The sequence below is a fragment of the Plecotus auritus genome, assembly GCF_963455305.1.
Source record: "Plecotus auritus genome assembly, chromosome: 7".
NCBI lineage: Eukaryota > Metazoa > Chordata > Mammalia > Chiroptera > Vespertilionidae > Plecotus > Plecotus auritus.
Window position 1 is genome coordinate 58,922,931 of NC_137774.1, and position 24,770 is coordinate 58,947,700.

At 47.9% G+C, this 24,770-nt stretch overlaps 1 protein-coding gene across 8 annotated transcripts in view; it reads left to right on the forward strand.

Annotated features, from left to right (window-relative positions):
* Nucleotides 1-24,770, forward strand: part of IQCK (IQ motif containing K) — a 140,838-nt gene that overhangs the window by 46,314 nt on the left and 69,754 nt on the right. For 4 of the 8 annotated variants that reach the window (XM_080681871.1, XM_080681870.1, XM_080681868.1 and 1 more), the window contains exon 7: nucleotides 16,521-16,605. The exons of the other annotated variants lie outside the window; for them this stretch is intronic. In XM_080681871.1, coding sequence (XP_080537997.1) covers nucleotides 16,521-16,605 — 85 coding nt within the window. The remainder of the gene's footprint in view (nucleotides 1-16,520; nucleotides 16,606-24,770) is intronic. 8 annotated transcript variants of the gene reach the window in all.

Genomic DNA, 24,770 nt, shown 5'->3' on the forward strand with positions numbered 1-24,770 from the left:
GGGGGGAGAGGATGGGAGGCTGAGAGGGGGGCGAGGGGATGGGAGGCTGAGAGAGGGGGGAGGGGATGGGAGGCTGAGAGATGGGGGAGGGGATGGGAGACTAAAAGGTGGGAACTGGCCGGGAGGCCAGCTGGGGTGAGGCCTTGGACATCATGGTAAAGAGTTTGAATTTTTCTTCTTTCTTTTGAGTGTGATAGGAAACTATTGGGGGGTTTTGAGCAGAAGAGTGAAATGACCAGTTTATCTTTTTAAAAGATCACTGTGGTGCTGGATGGATGGGGAGTAGACTGAAGTCAGCTTTTGATGGTGCAAGCAGGGTGGTCAGTGCAGAGGTGGCGGCGCTTGACGTCGAGGAGGTAGGAAGAGGTTGGATTGGGGATATAGTTGATGTTGGCCTGAGACTTGCTGCTGGATGGGATGTGGGAGAGAGAAGCCCAGCATTCCTTGGAGGCTTCGGCCTGAGCCGCTGAGTGGGAGCCATTTACTGCAACGACGAGAGGAAGGCAAGCTCTGTTTGAAAAATGTAGTGGGTTTAATGAAGAAGCACAACTTTCTGGGAATAAAATATGAACCTTTATTTCTTTTTGTTCCCAGTAACTGCCCCACTATAAATCACGGAATCTCTCTTCTGTTTGGGAAGCTGCCCTTTAATGACTTTTGGGGCCAAATTCCATAACTTCCATTGATTTTTAGAGAGAGTGGGAGGGAGGGTGAGAGACACGGAGCAAAACACCAATGTGAGAGAGACACATCGATTGATTGCCTTCCTCACGCACTCAGTCCAGGGCCTGGGATGAAGCCTGTAACTGAGGCACAGGTCCTTGACCAGAATCGAACCCGGGACCCTTCAGTCTGTGGACCGACGCTGTCCACTGAGCAACACCAGCCAGGGCAGGTCACTCTGTTGTTAGTCTCATTCACTATTTGGATTCCTCTTGCTTATTTTTAAAGTCTTAATGGTCAGGGCCATTCTGGGAGTAAGACTCATTGTTCCCCCTTGCCCCGCCCCCGCCGCAGCCTCCTGATTCAGGGATCCTTGAAGAAGGGGTGCCCTCTGTGCTCTCACTCATTTCTGTCTGCGCGCAGTGAGCCTCAGGGGCACCCACGGCACCTGTGCCATGTCACTGACAGCCATTAGAGATGCTCACTCACATGCCAGGGTGCAGTGATTGCAGGATGCCATTCACACTCGCTGCTCCTTTCAAAGTGCATGGCTCTCCTTACCGCGTCATTCAGAAGCACATGTGTTGCTATATCACTAACTTTTAACACATTTTGATAATTGTATTTCAATATAATTGGTTTGCTTTTAAAAATATATATTTTTGTTGATTTCAGAGAGGAAGGGAGAGGAAGAGAGAAATAGAAACATCAATAATGAGAGGGAACCACCGATTGGCTGCCTCCGCATGGCCCCCACTGGGGATCAAGCCCACAACCCGGGCATGTACCCTTGACGGGAATCGAACCCAGGACCCTTGAGTCCGCAGGCCGGCAGTCTATCCACTGAGCCACACCGGCTAGGGCTTGGTTTGCTTTTCAGTCTTATTTACCTTCATGTTTTTCAAAGATTATTCTGAGAATGACTCCCAATTGCCATGGTGGAAAGGCATCCATGGCAGAAAACAAGTTTGGGTCTCTCGAAGGAGTGGGAGCAGGTGGGAAGGTCCTTTTCTGCTGGTTCGAGGAAGGCGGTCTGTCCCTCCCATTTCCCTCCCCGCCAACCCCCTGCCTGGGCTCTCCATCGCAGTCTGGGCAGATTTACCAAAAAGCGTGTCTTCCCACCCCAGTTCTATATGGTGACACCTGCTGGGTGACCCTGAGGCTGGCAGCAGGTGGGCAGTGAGTGCTGGCCCCTGGCCCAGGGCAGCTTCCAGGGAAGGGAAGTGGGACTCTGTGGGAACCCCTTTCACGTCCCGTGTGGTTCAGGGTTCCTGTTCAGGGTTCGGGTTCTGGAGAAGGCCGCACACAAATGAAAAGAGACTTGGAAAAGTATTAATTTGGAAATATTGGGGGCCAGGCGGGAGCCCAACTCTAGTGGAAGGACTACCCTTTGCTCGGGCCTTTCAATCCCTTTTATTGAGACTATGGGATACGCCCATAACCTTTAGGCAGGAAATTCCAATAACAGAAATTTACATAGGAGAAACAGAGGTGGAGGCTGCTTCAGCTAACAATGTTTCAACTAAACAGTGAGTGATCAAAACAATTAAGGTTGTTGACCAGCCTTCCCAGTTTCCTGTCCACATCTTTCTATTAGTGATAGAATGATTGGTTTCCGGCAGGACTCGACTCTGGGTTTGCTTCGCCGAGTGATTCAGCCAGGTGCAGGGTAATGACTGCTTGTCGGTCTTCAGTGGCGGTGGCTGAGCAGGGAAGCAAGATCACACCCCAGTGACCGTGACTTCTCAAGTGCTTAATCCTCCAGAGCCAGGCAGCTGGGGTTGGCATTGTCCCTCCCATCATGGGAGCTGGGCGTGAACTAACCCACCCTAGCAGCTGGTCTCTCCATACGGATGGGCACACCATCCCAGTGAGTCTAGTGGACTTCTTCCAGATGTTGAGGTTCACTGTTAAAGATTGTGACGTCTTCAGCAAGGATGTTTGGAAACCAGTGAAGGCTGGGGACAGGGTGGGTAACCTCGTTTACTGAATACGGGGTAAACAGTATGAAATCGGGGCCGCGAAAGGCTTTCTGAACAGTGGTTGAGTCAGGCTTTGTGTCCTGTGGTCAATGGCTTTGCACCGGGTTGTGCTCTCATTTCCGAGAAAACTTTGTAGCCACTTACCTAATGAACCATGGGCAGAGCCTGGGCCCTGAGATTTAATTTTCAATATAAAGCAAGCCTTTTCCCTTCCTGCTTTGTTTTGCTTAAATGCCATTTTGGATGGTACATCTTGCCTTAGAACTGGTGGAGAAACAAATAAAAACTAAATTCTCAGATTTCCTTGCGCGTTTTGTAAGCATGCTATGTCTTCCTTAGGTCCTGCAGGTCTTTCGCACAGCTTCCTTAAGGGGGGAAGGGTGTACACACACACACACTCAGGAAAATTAATTCTTGTTCCTTCTCAGAATTCAAGCATTGATTCTTGATACTCAGATATATTTAATTCACATGAATTAATTTGGAAAAAAGAACATGACAAATGAGCATTTCCAATAAAATTCTTCTTGGAAAAATCCTCGGCAGCACTGCTGGGCCCTTAGGATGTGCAAGGCTGTGTGCTCAGGGACGTCTGACTCATACAAGCTGGGGCACTCAGGGTGGCCTGGCTGCAGACGGAACACCTGACTGGCCCCTATGGCCGGCCTGCTCATCTTCCCTACCCTGTCCCCTGGGTGAGTGGTCGCCTCCGCTCAGGCTCTTATTTTTATTGGAGCCGAAGCCAGTTGCACTGATTCCAAAAGAGAGACTGTCCTTCTTTGATTGCAGGCGGCCTGCTGAGGTGATGGGTGTTCCAGGCTGCTCTCTGACGATGTCACCCTTGCTTTTGGCCTGACTGACAGTGGGCTTTCTCATACTCAGTCTGGATCTGAGAACTAGACTGCGCCCCTTATTTAGCCATGAGAGCGGTATGTCACGAAAGGCGGCCTCCTGTGACTGCTTACAGGCCCTGAGAGCCTCATGCCGCCTGTGGAAGTGTCCCTGTGGTGCAGAGCAGGAGGGTTCCTTCTTGGTGAGAGAGAGCCCTTTGTCTGCCCTTTGTCGCTAGCCCACCTGCTGTCCCAGACTGCAGCCTTCTTTCTCCTGCTCCTCCAGGACAGGAGGACTGGTCCTTTGAGGGTTTCATGGCACCAGTGGTGAAAATATGATATGAAGATCGCAGCTGAATGGAGAGGCGCCGTCATGTCCCAGGTACAGGTGGCAGCTGCACGTGCGCTGCTGGCCTGCCACGGCCCGTGGAGCTGCAAACACGGCACCGACCATTGTCTGTGATGCGGCTTTCCCCTGTTGTCATCTAGGCAGGTGGCTGGGTTTCCTCTGTTTGACCTGCAGCTGGGGACCCTCTCCTCCTTGGTAGTGACCTGGGAGCTGCCTGCTCCTCTCCTCCGGCTGTTCTTTGGGTTTCCGGGCCAGTTTGCATTCTTGGCAGAAAGCGGTCAGTGACCTTGAACGAGTCCCTTGGCTCCTCTGAGCCTCAGTTTCTTCACTCTAGAGGAAGAAGCACAGTAACTCATTATTAATGTTGTGAGGATTTCAGGAAATGGTGTGTGGGGAATGCATGGCCCACTCTGCCAGGCACAGAGGCTTATTCCACAACATCATCATGTGTCCCCTCTGAGCCCAGCTGGTCCCAAGTGCTGAATGGCCTCGAGGAGCGAACAGGCCGTGTCTGCCCTGGTGGGGCTTTTGGTTCAGCTGGCGTTTGGGTATTAATTGGATATTCACAGAGCTCTCTCTCCAAAGTGGCCAAGGACTAGAAAAGAACGATGCACAGACCTCCTGGGCCCTGATGTAAGCAGAGGACATCTCTCACTAGCAGTCACAGAGACGGGAAGAAAGAACAAGGGAGTTAGGAAAAGAGGTGTCAGGGCCCCAACCCTAAGGTGGCTTTGAGCAAATTAGGAAAAGATACTCCCAGCCCAGGGCAGGTCCACTCTCACCCTTGAGCATCAGGCTTAGAGTTGGGCTCTCCACCCGTTGGGGTGGAGCAGAGAGCCACCTGCCCACTACACAGCACCCTGGCTGGCACAGGAGGACACAAGGGGGAGGGCACGTGAGGAGGGGAAGGGCCGCATGGCTAAGCACAGGAGTGGGGCTGAGGGAGGGCCCGGAGGCCCCGGTGGACGCCAGCAGGTGCTAACCCATGGTATGGTGGCATCATTCTCCCAGGTCCCTGCTGGCACCCCAGGCCTGGGAAACAGGTCTTCCTAGAAGCGGCTGGCTTTTAACTAACGAAGGAGAGTTACTTATGGGGTGGGATTTGTTAGTGTCACAGAATAAGGACAGTGGGCAAAGAGAGGCATTAAGTGGAAAGTCGGGAGCTGACATACCTCCAGGGCTGGCCTCCAGCAAAATACGGATGCTCCCTTGCAGCCCAAAGAATGCCTGCCCGATAGGAAGAAACTGGGAACAAGCAGACCCTGATGGAGAAAGCCCCACATCCTTTCCATAAGCAGGGACAGAGCAGTAGGGAGAGGGCCCCACCTCACCGGCGTGCAGAAGTAGAAGAGACTCCAGGAGGAAAGGCTGCAGCCAGGGAGGCAGCCTCATCAGCACTGCTCACTCCAAGTGTCCTCGAGGCCTGCATGCTGCTCCTGGCTTGGATTTCTTTGATTCTGGAATAATTCTAGAGAGCATTCCTGCCTTCACACAGACACGTGCGCAGGGCGAGGTTTTTGTGGAGGTGGTGGGGGTGGTGATTTTTAAGTCGGATCCTGCATTGTTGCCAATCAACTTGGCCATCTGTGCCAGACTGGCTGCTGCCAGTGTCTGCCCCGCTGAGGTCTGGTGTGAGCATGGCATTGGGAGAGAGCCTGGGCCCTGACTAGGGCACTAGAAGCTGTGTGACCGTGGACACCTTACTCAACCTCTCTGTACATGGGCTTACAGTAAAGTCAAGTGATGGCATCCTAGGGAGTCAAGGCCAGGGCATTGGGAGTCCCTGGTGTCCAAAGCCAGATCTGGGGCTCCTGCCCTGGCACAGCCTCTGTGCGGCCAAGGACTCGCAGAGACTGTGTGTTTGAACTGCGTCTGAAATGTTTTGCCTTCTGCTCTTCAGAGGTTGCTGTGTTTTGGGGAAACATAAGGAACCAACAGTAATTCAGACTTGTAAGTTCTTATCAGCAGTTAGGATCTCTATAAAGCTTTAGGAGAAAAGAAAAAGAATTTAGCCACGTTTTTGTTTTGTTTTAAATATATTTTTATTGCTTTCAGAGAGGAAGGGAAAGGGAGAGAGAGATAGAAACATCAATGATGAGAGAGAATCATTGATCGGCTGCCTCCTGCACACCCCCTACCAGCTGCGCTTGTTCTACTATCTATCTATACTAATAAAAGGGTAATATGCTAATTAGACCAGATAGACCAGACGTCTTCTGGACATCATTCCAGACGTCCTTCCTCACAAAGCCGGGGCCCGGTTGAAGCCACCTGAGGTCCTGGGTGCCAGCAGCTGGCCCGGGTGAAGCCACAGCCTCACAGGGTTCTGGGTGCCTGCGGTCGGCCAGAGGGAGGGAAGCCTGGGTCCCAGGTGCCTGCAGCCAGCTGGAGGAGGGAAGCCTGGGTCCTGGGTGCAGGGGCCGAGGCAGAGGTGGTTAGGGGTGATGAGGCAGGCAGGCGAGCAGTTAGGGACAATCAGGCAGGCAGATAGAGGCAGTTAGGGGCGATCAGGCAGGCAGGCGAGCAGTTAGGGGCAATTAGGTAGGCAGGTAGAGACAGTTTGGGGCGATCAGGCAGGCAAGTAGAGGTGGTTAGGGGCGATCAGGCAGGCAGGCAGAGGTGGTTAGGGGTGATCAGGCAGGCAGGTGAGTGGTTAGGGGTGATCGGGCAGGCGGTCAGGTGAGCAGTTAGGAGCCAGTGGTCCCGGATTGTGAGAGGGTGCAGGCTGGGCTGACGGGACCCTCCCCCCCCTTTGTGCACAAATTTTATTCACCAGGCCTCTAGGCCTCTTATATAATAAAGAGGTAATATGCAAATTAACTCTCACGCCCTCACAAGATGGCTGCCTATCACCAGGCCGGCAGGGGGGTTAGTGAGGGACTACCAAATGACTGAACAAGCAGGCTGCGTGGGGCGACCAGGCTGGCATGGGGGTTAGTGAGGGACGACCAAACGACTGAACAAGCAGGCTGCGTGGGACGACCAGGCTGGTGGGGGGGCCGTGAGGGGCGACCCGGCTGGTGAGGGGGGCATTTGGGGGTGACCAGGCCAGCAGGGGGGGCAGTTGGGGGCAACCAGGCCAGCAGGGGGGGGGGCAGTTGGGGCAACCAGGCCGGCAGGGGGGGCAGTAAGAGGTGACCAGGCCGGTGGAGGGGACAGTTGGGGGCAATTAGGCTGGCAGGGGGGGCAGTGAGGGCGACTAGGCTGGTGGGGGGCAGTTGGGGGTGACCAGGCTGGCAGGGGGGGAAGTTAGGAGCAACCAGGCTAGCAGTGAGGGGGCAGTTGGGGGCACCTGGCTGGCAGCAGAGGGGAGTTAGGGGTGACCAGGTCGTCAGGAGGGACAGTTAGGGGTGATCAGGCAGGCAGGCAGGTGAGCGATTAGGAGCCAGCGGTCCAGGATGGTGAGAGGGATGTCCCGGATTGGAGAGGATGCAGGCTGAGCTGAGGGGACCCCCCCTCACCCCCCATGCACAAATTTTGTGCACTGGGCCTCTAGTCCTATCTAATAAAGAGTTAATATGCAAATTGACCATCACTCCCACACACAAGATGGCCGCCGCATGTGGTCAAAGATAGCCACCCCCATGTGGACATAAGATGGCCACCACAAGATGACCTGCAGGGAGGGCAGTTAGGGGTGACCAGGCCTGCAGGGGAGGGCAGTTGGGGGGGACCAGGCCTGCAGGGGAGGGCAGTTGGGATTGATCAGGCCTGCAGGGGAGGGCAGTTGGGGGGGACCAGTCCTGAAGGGGAGGGCAGTTGGGAGGGACCAGGCCTGCAGAAGAGGGTAGTTTTGGGGGAACCAGGCCTGCAGGGGAGGGAAGTTGGGGGCAACCAGGCCTGCAGGGGAGGGCAGTTGCGGGAAACCAGGCCAGCATGGAGAGCAGTTAGGGGCGACCAGGCCAGCAATGAGAGCAATTTGGGACAACCAGGCCAGCAGGGGAGGGCAGTTGAGGGCGACTGGGCCTACAGGGGATGGCAGTTGGGGGGGACCAGGCCTGCAGGGGAGGCAGTTGGGGACGACCAGGCCTGCAAGGGAGGGCAGTTGGGGGAGACCAGGCCTACAGGGGGAGAGCAGTTGGGGGAGACCAGGCCAGCAGGGGAGGGCAGTTAGGATTGACCAGGCCACCAGGGGAGGGCAGTTAAGGGAAATCGGGCTGGCAGGGGAGCAGTTAGGCGTCGATCAGGCTGGCAGAGGAGTGGTTAGGAGGTGATCAGGCTGGCAGGCAGAAATGGTTAGGGGCAATCAGGCAGGCAGGCAGGCAGGCGAGTGGTTGGGAGCCAGCAGTCCTGGATTGTGAAAGGGATGTCCGACTGCCCATTTAGGTGCCATCCCACCAGGATCAGACCTAAATGGGCCATTGGACATCCCTTGAGGGGTCCCAGATTGAAGAGGGTGTGGGCTGGGCTGAGGGACACATACCCCCTGTGCACGAATTTCGTGCACCAGGCCTCTAGTATACATATAAAAACTTAAGCAACCATTACGAACAAACGACTGGTCAATCAGTTGCTATGATGCACACTGACCACCACAGGGCAGACGCTCAATGCAGGAGCTGCCCCCTAGTGGTCACTGTGCTCCCACAGCCAACCAACTTCCCCTGGTCCCTCCCCCTGTCCAGCAGGCCCCAGCTGTCCCGGCCCCAATCGGGACTGGGCAAGATGGCCCCAATAGGCCCTGATTGCTGGCCAGGCCTAGGGACCCCACCTGTGCACGCTGAGCCTCTGGTATCTTTTTTTTTTTTTAATATATTTTATTGATTTTTTACAGATAGGAAGAAAGAGGGATAGAGAGTTAGAAACATCGATGAGAGAGAAACATCGATCAGCTGCTTCCTGCACGCCCCCTACTGGGGATGTGCCCGCAACCCAGGTACATGCCCTTGACTGGAATCGAACCTGGGACCCTTCAGTCCGCAGGCCAATGCTCTATCCACTGAGCCAAACCGGTTAGCAAGCCTCTGGTATCTTAATAAGCAATGAAAAGTCTCAAGTGTGGGGTCAGTTGACAGTATCTGCTATTGGATTTTTCAGATTGGGGTGTGATTCTTTTTTTCAAATTTTTATTAAGGTATTATATGTGTACATATCTTACCATTGCCCCCCCCCACCCCACTCCCATACATGCCCTCCCCCCCCCAATGTTTTGCATCTGTTGGTTACTCTTATATGCATGCATACAAGTCCTTCAGTTGATCTCTTATTTCCCCCACCTCTCCCTAACCTTACTGCTGTAATTAGACAGTCTGTTTGATGCTTTACTGCCTCTGTAACTATCTTTTGGTTCATCAGTTTATAATGTTTTTCATTATCACCAAATGAGTGAGATCATGTGGTATTTTTCTTTCATTGACTGGCTTATTTCACTTAGCATAATGTTCTCTAATTCCATCCAGGTGCCTACAAATGGTAGTAATTCCTTCTTTTTTATGGCAGCATACTATTCCATTGTGTAGATTTACCATAGTTTTCTGATCCAGTCATCTGCTGACGGGCACCTAGGCTGTTTCCACGTCTTAGCTATTGTAAATTGTGCTGCTATGAACATAGGGGTGCATATATTCTTTCTGATTGGTGTTTCTGGTTTCTTAGGATATATTCCTAGGAGTGGGATTACTGGGTCAAATGGGAGTTCCATTTTCAGTTTTTTGAGGAAACTCCATACTGTTCTCCACAGTGGCTGCACCAGTCTGCATTCCCACCAGCAGTGCACAAGGGTTCCTTTTTCTCCGCATCCTCGCCAACACTTGTCCTTTGTTGATTTGTTGATGATAGCCATTCTGACAGGTGTGAGATGGTATCGCATTGTCGTTTTGATTTGCATCTCTCGGATAATTAGTGACTTTGAGCATGTTTTCATGTGTCTCTTGGCCTTCCTTCTGTCTTCTTTCGAAAAGATTCTATTTAGGTCTGTTGCCCATTTTTTTATTGGATCATTTATCTTCCTTTTATTAAGTTGTATAAGCTGCCTGTAGATGTTGGAAATTAAACCTTTATCAGTGATACCATTTGCAAATATGTTCTCCCATACAGTGGGCTTTCTTGTTGTTTTGTTGATGGTTTCTTTTGCTGTGCAAAAGCTTTTTGTTTTGATGTAGTCCCATTTGTTTATTTTCTCTTTGGCTTCCATTGCCCTAGGGGCAGTATCAGTGAAAAAGTTCTTTTGGCATATGTCTGAGATTTTGCTGCCTGTGGATTCCTCTAGTATTTTTATGGTTTCCCGTCTTATATTTAAGTCCTGTATCCATTTTGAGTTTATTTTTGTGTATGGTGTAAGTTGGTGATCTAGTTTCATTTTTTTGCATGTATCTGTCCAGTTTTCCCAACACCATTTATTGAAGAGACTATCTTGACTCCATTGTATGCTCATGCCTCCTTTGTCAAATATTAATTGCGCATATTGGTTTGGGTCGATATCTGGATTCTCTATTCTATTCCATTGATCTATATGTCTGTTCTTGTGCCAGTACCAGGCTCTTTTGAGGACAGTGGCTTTGTAATACAGCTTGAAATCTGGTATTGAGATCCCTCCTACTTTATTCTTCTTTCTCAGGATTGCTGTGGCTATTCGGGGTCTTTTTTTATTCCAGATGAATTTTTGGAGAGTTCTTTCTAGGTCTGTGAAATATGCCGTTGGTATTTTAATGGGGAGTGCATTGAATCTATAGATTGCTTTGGGTAGTATGGACATTTTGATGATGTTGATTCTACCAATCCATGAACATGGTATGTTCTTCCATCTGTTTACATCTTCCTCTATCTCTTTATTCAGTGTCCTGTAGTTTTCTGCATATAGGTCTTTTACCTCCTTGGTTAGGTTTATTCCTAGGTATCTTAATTTTTTTGGTGCAATGGAAAATGGGATTGCTTTTTTAGTCTCTCTTTCTGTAAGTTCACTGTTGGTGTACAGAAATGCCATAGATTTCTTGGCATTAATTTTGTATCCTGCTACATTGCCGAATTCATTTATTAAGTCTGTTAGTTTTTTGATGGAGTCTTTCGGGTTTTGTATGTACAATATCATGTCATCTGCAAATAAGGACAGCTTTACTTCTTCTTTTCCAATTTGGATGCCTTTTATTTCTTCTTCTTGTCTAATTGCAATGGCTAATACTTCCAGTACTATGTCAAACAGGAGTGGTGAGAGTGGGCATCCTTGTCTTGTTCCTGTTCTTAGGGGAAATGGTTTTAGTTTTTGCCCATTGAGTATGATGTTAGCTGTGGGTTTATCATATATAGCTTTTATTATGTTGAGGTATGATCCTTCTATTCCCACCTTGTTAAGAGTTTTTATCAAGAAAGGGTGTTGGATTTTGTCAAATGCTTTTTCTGCATCAATTGATATGACTATGTGATTTTTATCTTTCAATTTGTTTATGTGATGTATCACGTTTATTGATTTGCGGATATTGTACCATCCTTGCATTCCTGGGATAAACCCTACTTGGTCATGGTGTATGATCTTTCTGATGTACTGCTGGATCCGATTTGCTAGAATTTTGTTGAGGATTTTGGCATCTACATTCATGAGGGATATTGGCCTGTAATTCTCCTTCATTGTGTTGTCTTTATCTGGTTTTGGTATTAGGGTGATGCTGGCTTCATAGAAGGAGTTTGGAAGTGTTCCTTGCTCTTGAATGTTTTGGAATAGTCTGAGGAGGATAGGTTTCAGTTCTTCCTTGAATGTTTGGTAAAACTCTCCTGTGAAGCCGTCTGGCCCTGGGCTTTTGTTTGCCGGAAGCTCTTTGATGACTGCTTCAATTTCTTCCATAGTTACTGGCATATTGAGCTGTTTAGATTCTTCTTGATTGACTTTTGGAAGGTTATATTTTTCTAGGAATATGTCCATTTCTTCCAGGTTGTCCAGTTTGTTGGAATAGAGTTGTTCGTAGTATTTTTTAACAATCCTTTGTATTTTGGCGGGATCTGTTGTTATTTCACCTCTTTCATTTCTGATTTTGTTTATTTGGGTCCTCTCTCTTTGCTTCTTGGTGAGCTTGGCTAGAGGTTCATCAATCTTGTTTATCCTTTCAAAGAACCAGCTCTTGGTTTTGTTGATCTTTTGTATTGTTTCTTTGGTCTCTATGTCGTTTATCTCTGCTCTGATCTTTATTATTTCCTTCCTTCTGCTTACACTGGGCTTTTCTTGTTGCTCTTTTTCTAACTCTTTGAGTTGTAGGGTTAGGTAATTTATTACCATTGTTTCTTGTTTTTTGCAGTAGGCTTGTAGAGCTATGAACTTCGCTCTCAAGACTGCTTTCGCTGTGTCCCATAGATTTTGGATTGTAGTGTTTTCATTGTCATTTGTTGCCATGATGTTTTTTATTTCTTCTTTGATCTCTCTGGTAACCCAGTCATGGTTTAATAGCATGTTGTTTAGCATCCATGTGTTTGATTTTTTGGGTTGTTTTTATTGTAGTTGATTTCCAGTTTTATGCCACTGTGGTCGGAGAAGATGCTTGATATGATTTCTATCTTCTTGAATTTGAAGAGACTTTGCCTATGTCCCAACATATGGTCTATCTTTGAAAATGACCCATGTGCACTTGAGAAGAATGTATATTCTGTGGCTTTGGGGTGAAATGTTCTGAAGATGTCAATTAATTCCATCTGGTCTAGTGAGTCATTTAGGATTGATGTTTCTTTGCTGATTTTTTGTTTAGAGGATTTGTCCAATGGTGATAGTGGGGTATTAAAGTCTCCTACTATGATTGTATTGCTGTCAATCTCTCCCTTGATATCCTCCAGGAGTTTTTTTTTATGTATTTGGGTGCTCCTGTATTGGGTGCATATATGTTTACCAGAGTTATTTCTTCTTGTTGGATTGCTCCCTTTAGTATTATGAAGTGGCCTTCCTTATCTCTTGTTATGTCCTTCAGCTTGAGATCTAATTTGTCAGATATAAGTATTGCTACCCCAGCTTTTTTTTCAGTTCCATTTGCCTGGAAAACCTTTTTCCATCCCTTCACCCTCAGTCTGTGTGCGTCTTTTTTTCTGAGTTGGGTTTCTTGTAGACAGCAGATATATGGGTCATGTTTTCTTATCCAATCCATTACCCTATGTCTTTTGATTGGGGCATTTAATCCGTTTACATTTAAAGTTATTATTGATAGGTACTTATTTGTCGCCATTCCTATTCTTTACACCTGTGTTCCTTCTTCGCTTCCTATTTCTTTGTTTTTACAGTAGACCCTTTAGCATTTCTTGCATTGCTGGTTTGGTGGTAATAAATTCCCTTAGTCCTTTTTCGTCTGTGAAGCTCCTGATTTCACCTTCAATTTTGATTGATGGCCTTGCTGGGTACAGTATTCTTGGATTCAGACCCTTCCTTTGCATGACTTTGTATATTTCATTCCATTCCCTTCTGGCCTGATGAGTTTCTGTTGAGAAATCAGTTGCTAGTCTGATGGGGGTTCCTTTGTATGTAACTTTCTGTCTCTCTCTTGCCGCTTTTAAGATTCTTACTTTGTCGTTGGTGTTTGCCAATTTAATTATAATGTGCCTTGGCGTCGGTCTTTTGGGGTTCATTTTGCTTGGGACTCTGTGAGCTTCTTGGATTTGTGTGGGTTTTTTCTTCTCTATATCAGGGAAATTTTCTGTCATTATTTCTTCAAACAGGTTTTCTATTCCTTGCTCAGCTTCCTTTCCTTCTGGAACCCCTATTATGCGGATGTTGTTTTGTTTCGTGTTGTCCCAAAGTTCCCTTAGGCTCTCCTCCTGCCTTTTAATTTTTTTTTCTAGAAGTTGCTCTACTTGGGTATTTTTTTCCATCTTGTCTTCTAGCTCACTGATGCGGTCCTCTGCTTCTTCTAGTCTACTCTTGATGCTTTCTATTGAGTTCTTTACAGCAGCGATGTCATTTTTTCATTTCTTCTTGGTTCTTCTTCATTTCCTCTTGGTTCTTACTCATATTGTCGAATTTGTCTTCCATTCTTTTCATCCACCTTATGACCATTTCTCTGAATTTTTTTTCTGGAAGGTTGCTTGCCTCCATTTCGTTTACTTCCTTTTCTGGTGATGCCTGCTTTTCTTTCATATGCGGGCTGTTTCTTTGTCTCCCCATGGTCTCTCTTCTCTGGGTGTCTGGTTATGTAGTTCTCTCTCTCCTGCGTTGATTTAAAGGTACAAAATACAGCACTACCAGGTACAACACACAAGGCACTGAACAGAAATGTGTTCACGATATTAATAACCTCCAATAAAGGTGACCACCAGAGAAAGGCAAATTAGGGGGTAGGAGAGAAAGAAGAAGAGGAAAAAGAAAGAAAGAAGAAGAAAAAAAAAGGAGTGTAAAAATGAAATTGCGAAAAGGGAAAAAAGGAAGATAAAAAAAATTAGAGAGAAAAGAAAGAGACTAAGAGAGAAAGGGAAACAGACTATATATATTGGGGATAAAACTCCAATAGAGCAATCACTTATCCCAGCAAATGCCAGCAACAAGTACCTGGGGATTAATACAAACTACAACACCAACTAATATTGAGTGAGGCAAGGGAAGACAGAAGCACTAAACAAACAAAAAAATAAACAAACACCAACGATAAAGAAGAATAAGCAAAACAATCAACCAAAAAAGCATAAAAATTCGATATAATCTACATTCAAGCGAACAACAACAAAAGGACAGAGAGAAAAACAATTTTTTGGATAGTTAAGACAGCGAAGAGAGAGGTGTGTATGGACTTGGAGCAGGGGATTGGAGATTAGATATATAAGTAGGGTGAAATTTTAACGGGGGTAAACAGAAAGAATAGGGAAAATCTAAAGCAGGAAAGGGGTAAGATAAACAGGACACCGAAAAGGGAAAAGTGAGGAAGAGAGTGATGGCATAAAGGTAGAGTTGAGATAGAGTAAAATGATGCTAAAGGAAAGATAAAAATAGAATGTAGAACATCAATCCCAAAACAAAATGAAGAGAAAATAAAATGACACTTAAAAAAAAAAAAAAAGATAAAATAGCAGTAGTAATAATATGGATTGAAAATAAAAATGTAATAATTAAAAAGGTAAAATCAAGTGAGGAAAAAAGAAAAATTAGTTTCTTGAGTAAAAGATGCAAAAAGTGAAAATAAAAAAATAAAAAATAAAAATAAAATGTGGAGTAGTGAAGGTCATTCACTTCCTCTGTTGTTCTGTTTGGCGCGCCTGTTTCTCAGTCCGGACAGTATTGCAGTTCCCTGCGTTCCACTGCTCTTCAGTGATGTAAGCCAGTCCTGATTTTAAGCAGGCGGTGTGTCTTAATTCGTATTCCTTTATTTTTGATTACACAAGAGTCAATTTGTGATTCAGCCCCTGGGTGGCAGTGTTTCTGGATTGACTTCCGGGTTTATCTATGGCCTCTCTAGGGAGTGTTAGAGCCTTCTTTCCCTGTGGCACTTACTACCGGTTTGTGGAAGTGGGCTGCCTCAGAGCTGGCTCTCCGATGGTCACTCCCCGCTCCGATCCGCAGGTTCCAGAAAAACAACTTTCCCCTGCAGTCTCCCAGGGTGTCCCCAACTGGGTGATCCTATGTATTGGGCTTAGTAATCAGAAGCAAGAATTTCAAGAGGAAAAAGCCCAAGTGTGCGCACTCCGTGGCTGCGCGTAAGTCTAGCACACCCCTGAAATTCTTAGGGTGTCCCTGCACGTCAGATCAAAATGGGTTGCTTTTTAGAGAGCCCTTCTGTTAGCAGCTCTGAGGACCCCCTTCCACATTCACAGATCATGCCAGCCCCAACAGCCACGGATTTTTCTAGGCACAGACTTTCCTGGTCCTCCAGCTCCCGCAAAACACGCGTTCCTCTCTCGCGCCGCCGGGACCAGAGACCTCACCTTATCCTAGGCGAAATCTGACCTTTCCGTGGTGGAGTGTAGAGCTCCTCTGAACCTGTGTGTATGCGCCAATTGGGGAGCGTTGTTCTGGGGCTCGCAGCTGTTCCGTGGGTGCCGCAGTTGTGGATTCTCAGGCTTCCGATCTGGGGTGTGATTCTTGACCATAAATCCCATATTTAAAAACCATGGCTGCCCAGGTGGCATGGTTCAGTGGTTGAGTGTTGACCTATGAATGAGGAGGTCATGCTTCAGTTTCCACTCAGGGCACATGCCCAGGCTGAGAGCTCTATCTGGGGGGCATGCAGGAGGCAGCTGATCAATGATTCTCTCTCATCATTGATGTTTTTCTCTCTCTCTCCCTTCCTGTCTGAAATCAATAAAAAAATTTTTTTAAATGTAGTAGAAATTACATATATTCTTGAATTTATGCCACATTAAACTGGAATGTACACTGATCAGAGATAAATTCCAACATTTTGCTTTCAGGAAATAAGTTTTTTAATTTCCCTTCAATAGAAAGTTAGGGGAAGAGCCCTTTATTATGTGTCAGTCACAATGCAGTGTGTGAAGGCCCTTCTGCTCTGTCTCGGCTCTGTCTCCATGGACTCATGTCAATAACGTGTGTTGCGCCTTCAGGACTAAACTGCACCTTCACCAACCTCAGTCCTTCGAAGCAGAGCAGGCTAGCACTTATTTAAGATTATGCTGGTTGAAATAAAAACATGTTAATTCAAGTCTAAGCTTTTCTATCAGAAGTGACATGCTGCTTTCTAAGAAGGGGATGGATGAGGCACTTACTCTGTGATGCCACTATACTGTCAAAGGCCTTGCTGAAGCGGAAGGATGTTCTCAGGGGCACATGGCCATCTTCTTGCTTTCCAGCCCGCGGCCACCCATCCCACTGTCCCTGCTGCTGACCGAAGAGGAGGCGGCGCTGAGCATCCAGTCCTTCTGGAGAGCCTACCTGGTAAGTCCTGGCCGCAGTGGCGTGCGGGTGCTGGCCTTTCCTGGTGCGAGGGCCCCTGGGGAAGAGACGAATTGGAAACAGGATATTATAGTTGACAACCAGACCTCAGAAATAGGGTTCTCTGTAAATACTTCTCACGAGGAATTTAGAATTTTTACCAAAACTTATTTAGCAATTATCATTAAAAATACCCTCCAATCTTTTAAAATTGGGTTGACTGGCCAGTGTTACCTAACAAATAATATTACAGCCCTGACCAGGTGGCTCAGTTGTTTGGAGCATTGTCCCTTATGCAAAAGGTTGCGGCTATTCCCGGTCTGGGCACACACATACCTAGGTTGCAGGTTTATTCCTGGGCAAGGTGCAACTGATCAATTTTTCTCTCTCACGTCAGTGTTTCTCTCTCATCCTCTCTTTTTAAAATCAATTTTAAAAATCAATAAAAAATCCTCAGGTGTGGATTTAAAAAATAATCTATATTAATAAAAGTGTAATATGCTAATTAGACCGGATGACCTTCTGGATGCAACTGGGTCCTGGGTGCCTGATGGCGGCTGGAGGGAAGCCCAGGTCCCAGGTGCCGGAGGGAAGCCCGGGTTCCAGGTGTCAGAGGGAAGCCAGTGCCGGCAGCCAGAGGAGGGATGCACGAATTTTGTGATTTGGGTCTCTAGTATTACATACAGACAGACAGCAATACATGTTCATTTTAGAAAAAAAATTAGAAAATCCAGATAATTCATATAAAGCAAATAAAAAAGTAAAATTTTTGAGTCACAGATAACTCTGTCACCAAAAGATTATCATTGTTGCCCTAGCCAGTTTGGCTCAGTGGATAGAGCGTCGGCCTACAGACTGAAGGGTCCCGGGTTCAATTCCGGCCAAGGGCACATGCCCAGGTTGCGGGCTCGATCCCTAGTAGGGAGCGTGCAGGAGGCAGCCGATCCATGATTCTCTCTCATCATTGATGTTTCTCTCTCTCTCTCCCTCACCCTTGCTATCTGAAATCAATAAAATTATTTTAAAAAATATTATCATTGTTGACATTTTGGTGTAAACATTTCCAAATCTTAATACATAGGATAACATAAATACCTAACATACAGAAAGTAACCTTTTCTTTTAAAACTCGATCTTCCTAACCACTTTTCTGTTGGTTGTTTCCAGTTTATCATTATTATAATACTAGAGGCCCGGTGCACGAAATTTGTGCACGGGGGAGAGGGGTGTCCCTCAGCCCAGCCTGCACTGTCTCCAATCTGGGACCCCTTGAGGGATGTCTGACTGCCCATTTAAGCCCGATCCCACTAAACGGGCAGTCGGACATCCCTCTCACAATTTAGGACTGCTGGCTCCCAACTGCTCGCCTGCCTGCCTTCCTGATTGCCCCTAACCACTTCTGCCTGCCTTCCTGATTGCCCCTAACTGCTTCTGCCTGCCAGCCTGATCACCCCCTAACCACTCCCTGCCAGCCTGATTGATGTGTAACTGCTCCCCTGCCAGCCTGTTGGCCCCTAACTGCCCTCCCCTGCAGGCCTGGTCACCCCTAACTGCCCTCCCCTGCAGGCCTGGTCCCCCCAACTGCTCTCCCCTGCAGGCCTGGGTCTCCCCCAACTGCCCTCCCCTGCAGGCCTGGTCACCCCTAACTGCCCTCCCCTGCAGGCTTGATTGCCCCCAACTGCCCTCCCTTGCAGGCCTGGTCCCTCCTAACTGCCCTCCCTTGCTGGCCTGATTGCCCACAACTGCCCTCCCTTACAGGCCTGATCCCTCCCAACTGTCCTCCCCTGCTGGCCATCTTGTGGTGACCATCTTGTGTCCACATGGGGGCAGGATCTTTGACCACATGGGGGCAGCCATCTTGTGTGTTGGAGTGATGGTCAATCTGCATATTACTCTTTTATTAGATAGGATAGAGGCCCGGTGCACGGGTGGGGGCCAGCTGGTTTGCCATGAAGGGTGTCCCAGATCAGGGTGGGGGTTCCCGTGGGGCGGCCTTGGCGAGGGGCCTGTGGTGGTTTGCAGGCCAGTCACGCCCCCTGGCGACCCAAGCGGAGGCCCTGGTATCTGGGGTTTATTTATCTTCTACAATTGAAACTTTGTAGCCTGGAGTGGAGCCAAGCCTTCTGCTTACTCCCTGGCGGCAGCCATTTTTGGGGGGATTTATGTATCTTCTATAATTGAAACTTTGTAGCCTTAAGCGGAGACCTGGGCTGGCCAGGGTGTATGGAAAGCTTGGCTTTCTCCATTGCCGAGGACAACCCTAGCCTCCTGCTCTTTCCAGCTCCGTGGCTGCCGCCATTTCTGTTTGGGTTTATGTATCTTCTATCATTGAAACTTTGTAGCATTGAGTGGAGGCCTGGGCCAGCAAGGGCAGGTGGAAAGCTTGGCTTCCTCCATTGCTGGGGAAACCCAAGCCTCCCTCCTGCTCTCTGTGGCCGTAGCCATCTTGGTTGGGTTTATTTGCATATTCGCTCCTGATTGGCTGGTGGGCGTGGCTGGTGGGCATGGCTTATGGGTGTAGTGGAGTGATGGTTAATTTGCATATTACTCTTTTATTATATAGGACTAGAGGCCCGCCAGTGCACGAAAATTCGTGCACTCGGGGGGGAGTCCCTCAGCCAGGCCTGCACCCTCTCACAATCCAGGACCCCTCGGGTAGGGTCCCTAGGCTTGGCCTGAGATCAGGGTCTATCAGGGCTTTCCTTCTCCAGGCTGCAGGCAGCTGGCCCCACCCCTGCTGCTGCCACTGCTTGCCATCTGTGCAGTGCTGCCCCCCCTCCCCTGCCACCGGTGGCCTCCCTCTGCAGGTGACAGGCTGGGGTGCAATGACTTGGCTGGCCTGGGCCTCCCTCTTTCTTTGCTGGGGGGTGGGGCCAGCCCTCCGAGGGGCCATCTACTTACCTGATTGCCCCTAACTGCTCGCCTACCTACCTGATCACCCCTAACCGCTGGTCTGCCTACCTGGTTACCTCTAACCACTCTGCCTACCTGCCTGATTGCTCCTAACTGCTTGCTTGGGGCAGGGCCAGCCCTGCGAGGGGCTGTCTGCCTACCTGATCTCCCCTAAACACTTGCCTGCCTACCTGATCACCCCTAACTGCTGGTCTACCTACCTGATCACCCCTAACCGCTTGCCTGCCTACCTGATCACCCCTAACCCCTCTGCCCGCCTGCCTGATTGCCCCTAACCACTTGCTTGGGGGCAGGGCCATCCCTGCAAGGGGCTGTATGCCTACCAGATCTCCCCTAACCACTTGCCTGCCTGCCTGATTGCCCCTTACCGCTTGCTTGGGGACAGGGCCAGCACTGATTTCCGGTTGGTCAGCCTCTGGTCATTACTGGTCATTACAACCCAGGGTTTTTTATATATTAGGATACTAGAGGCCCAGTGCATGAAATTTGTGCACTGGGGGGGGGTGTCCCTCAGCCCAGCCTGCACCCTCTCCAATCTGGGACCCCTCGGGGGATGTCCGACTGCCTGACAGGGATCGGGACTAAACTGGCAGTCGGACATCCCTCTCACAATCCGGGACTGCTGGCTCCCAACCGTTCTGGAGCTGTGGAGGGCTGGGCCAGCAGGACACTCAGTGCGCCCCCTGCTGAGGGAGGTGCTCCCGATGGGCAGAACCCCAGCCAGACCCCCCTCCAGCCTCCCCCCCCCATCCCCCCGCCGCAGCTCCATTCTGGGGCCTCACAGGAGTTGTTGGAACAGAGCAGCTCTCTCTGCTGCCGGCACCCACCTGGCCTCTGTGTGCAGAAGTGACCAGAGGCAGCCGAGCTGCAAGGCAGGAGGGCGGAGCTGAGGACAGGGCTGGAGCGCCTAGATCCAGCCGGATTAGGAGACCTCTCAGAGGGATTCTGCCACAGTCTGGAGCCCCAGTAATCACAATGACAATATAGACATTTACAGCTCTTGATCACTTGTGCATGAAGGAGGTTATTGGTACAAAATAAAACTCTGGGTCTACCGTGCAGAGCTGCCACTGAGGTGTCCCAGGAGAGACTGGCCGGGCCAGCAGGAGGCAGAGCGGGAAGGAAGCTCACCCACGGAGCAGGGTCCTCTACAATCTGTTTTTATTATTTAAGTAATACATTGCCATGTGGGGAAAGCAGTTGATACATAAAACAATCTCTCCTGTTCATGTAGGAATCTTTTTACACAATTGATGGTACACACTGCTCTGTGCCTGCCTCTGCCTTAGTGATGTGTTGGGAGTATCTTCTTTCTCAGCACACAGAGTTCTGTCTCAGCAGTTCAAAGGCTCTCTGATAACCTTTCTGTGCCTGAACCAAACTATGACTTAGTTACCAAGTTGGTTGGACATTCTAGTTTTCTCTCCCATATAAAATATATTATGAAAAAATCCTTCTTCATATATCTTTGCACACTTATCTGATTTTCTGTGTAAGATTGATTGCTAGAAGAGGAATTGACAGCTCCAGAAAGTAAGCACCTTTTTTCAGAGTTTCATCATTATTGCTGAATCATCCTCTGGAGAGGCGGGAATCTAGTTTAGACCTGTTTGCAGGCACCAACAGTGCATGCAGGTGTGCCCTAAGTGTAGGTTTTGATGGCAGAGTGGGGAGCGGAAGAGATTGTGAGCGTGAAGCGTGCTGGGGAAGGCAGGTGTGTGACACTGCTTAGAGGCATGCGCAGGCAGCACTGTTGTGTCCAGGTGTGTGGGGTGTGTGCTGCGGACCTCAGAGGCTCTGAGAAGCCTGGAAGTGGGTTGAATGGCCACTAGATACACACTTCTTTTTTTTTTAATTGAACTTATTGGGGTGACATTGGCTAATGGAATTATACAGGTTTCAGGTGTATGATTCTATAACACATTGCATTGTGTGCCCACCACCCAAAGCCGGATCTTCTTCCATCACCATATGTTTGATCCCCATAACCCTTTACTCCCCCACCCCTCCCTCTGGTAACCACCACACGGTTGTCTGTGTCTGTGAGGTCTTGGTGTTTGTTTTTCCTGTTTGTTCGTCAGCACTCACGACCCCAATCAAGTCTCCTCGAGTCACCTTTATCGCACTTTCACGCTCTTCTACCCCTAACCCACTTCCCCTCTGGCAATCACCACATTGCTGTCTGTGCTGGGTTTTTTTGTTTTGTTTATTTTTTGCTTAATCCCTTCACCTTTTTTCACCCAGCTCCCACCCCTCCCTTCTGACAGCTGTCCTTCTCTTTTCTGTGTCTATGAGTCTGTTGCTATTTTGTTAGTTTATTTTGTTCATTAGATTCCACGTATAAAAGTGAAATCACATGGTACTTGTCTTTCTCTGATTGGCTTATGTCACTTAGCATAATGCTCTCCAGGTCCATCCATGACACAAAAGGTAAGATTTCCGTCTTTTTTTATGGCCGAATAGTACTCCATTGCGTAAATATTCCACAACTTTTTTATTCACTCATCTACTGATGGGCACTTGGGACATTCTTGTAGCAATCATTTTTTCTGATACATCTCCTCAGGCAAGGGAAGCAAAAGAAAAATAAACAAAGGGGGCTACATCAAACTAGAAGGTTTCTGCACAGCAAAGGAAGCCATCAGCAAAAGGAAAAGGGAGCCCACTGTAGGGACAATATATTCCCCAATGACACATCTGATAAGGGGTTACTATCCAAAATTTATAAAAACGTATACAACTGAACACCAGGAAAACAAAACAATTTAAAAATGAGCAAAGGACCTGAATAGACACTTCTCCAACAGACATAAGAATGGTAATCATCACTAATCTTCAGAGAAATGCAAATTAAATTGACAATGAGGTATCACCTCACACCTGCCAGAATGGCTACCATCAACAAGTCAACGAAGGACGAGTGCTGGTGAGGATGCTGAGAAAAGGGAACCCTCGTACACTGCTGGTAGGAATGCAGACTGGTACAGCCACTGTGGAGAACAGTATGGAATTTCCTCAAAAAATTAAAAATGGAACTTCCCTTTGACCCAGTGATCCCACTTCTAGGAATATATCCTAAGAGACCCGAAACACCAATCAGAAAGAATGTATGCTCCCCTATGTTCATAGCAGCACAATTTACAATAGTTAAGACTTGGAAACAGCGTATTTCATTTTGTAAGCCTACCGGCCTTGCAGCTGCTGGCCCACAGGGTGGAAGCCCTCCTTCCTGGTGGGATCTGGCGAGATACCAAGGATTGTAGCTAGGAGATAGTCTAGAAGCACTAGGTTTTGATTCAGAATCTGAGAGTTTTCTTTCTGAAATCATGCCACATCTTTTAAATTAAATAAAATGTATAAACAATATCCAATAATGCAGTAATTATAAAATAAATATTGGCTTTTTGTGGAAATAGAAAAACCCATCCTAAAATTCATTTGGAATCTCAAAGAATCCCCAATGGCCAAAACAATCTTGGAAAAGGAACAAAACTGGAGGACTCACTCTTCCTGATTTCAAACTTATTCCAAAGCTACAATTACCAAAACAGCATGGTAGTGGCATAAAGACAGACATTCGGATCAGCAGAATAGAACTGAAAGCCCAGAAATAAACTCTCACACATATGGTCAAATGGTGCCAAGACCATTCAGTGGGAAAAATTAGTCTTTTCAAGAAATGGTGCTGGGAAAACTGGATGTCCACATGCTAAAGAATAAGTTGGGCCCATATTTAAAACTATATACAAAAATGAACTAAAAATGGGTCAATAACCTAAATTTAAGACCAAAACAGTAAAATGCTTAGAAGAAAACATGGGGCAAAGTTCATGGCTCTGGATTTGGCAGTGATTTCTTGTATATGAACCGAAGGCATAGGTAACAACAACAACAACAACAACAACAAAATAGGCAAGTTGGACTTTATGAAAACATAAAAATTTGGTATATCAAAATACACTACCCACCATTGCATGAGGTCTCCGGGCTTATGCATCCTGCAGCATCTCAGAACTGCTCTCCTTTTTAAGGCTGGATTAATATCCAGAATATACAGAGAACTCCCAAAATGCAACAACAAAGAATATCTGTTTATAAAATAAGCAAAGGACTTGAAAATACATTTATTCCAAGAAAATATATGAATGGCCGACAAGTACATAAAAAGATTTTCAACATCACCAAGCATTAGGAAAGGCCATGGAGATGAAAAATCACCTCACATCCATGTAAAACAAAAAGCAGCAAATACTGATAGGACTCAGGGACGTTGGAAAGCTCGTGCACTATTGGCGCACATGTATTTGGTTACAGCTACTGTGGAAAATAGTATGGAGGGTCCTCAAAATTAAAATAGGACTATGACAGGACCCGGTGACTCCACTTCTGAGTATGCACACACAATAATAAAAAGAAGGTCTCAGAGAGGCATTCGTACACATCGGTTCATAGCAGCTTCACTCACAATAGCTAACATGTGGAAGCAACCCAAGATCCCATTAATAGATGAATAAGCAACATGTAATCATCTATACTAATAAAAGCCTAGGTGGCCCTCACGTCCTCATGTGACAGCTTCATGTCATCACAAGATGGCCGCTCCCGCGTCGTCACAAGATGGCCTTCAGGAGAAGGCAGTTGGGGGCCATCGGGCCGGCAGGGAAGGGCAGTTGGGGGCCATTCGGCCAGCAGGGGAGGGCAGTTGAGGGCTATTGGGCCCACAGGGATCGGGCCTAAACCGGCAGTCAGACATCCCCCGAGGGGTCCCAGATTGGAGAGGGTGCAGGCCGGGCTGAGGGACACCTCCCCACCCCCCCCACCCCCCGTGCACAAATTTCGTGCACCGGGCCTCTAGTATATACATAAGATGGTAAATTATTCAGCCTTAAAAAGGAGAGTAGTTCTGAGATGCTGCAGGATGCATAAGCCCGGAGACCTCATGCTCAGTGACAGAGCCTCGTCACAAAAGGACAACCACTGTGTGACTCCACTCAGGTGTGGTTCTTGGGAGAGTCAGAATCATAAAGACAGAAAACACAATGGCAGTTGGTGGGGTCTAGGGGATGGAGAATGGATAGTTACTGTTGCATAGGAACAGAGTTTCCGTTTTGCAAGATGAAAAGGCCATGGGGATGGACAGTGGTGATGGCTACACAACACTAGGAATGCCTTCAATGCCACTGCACTGCACACTTAAAATGACTAAACTGGTATGTTTTATGTTATGTACATTTTACCACAAGAAAAGAAAGGGG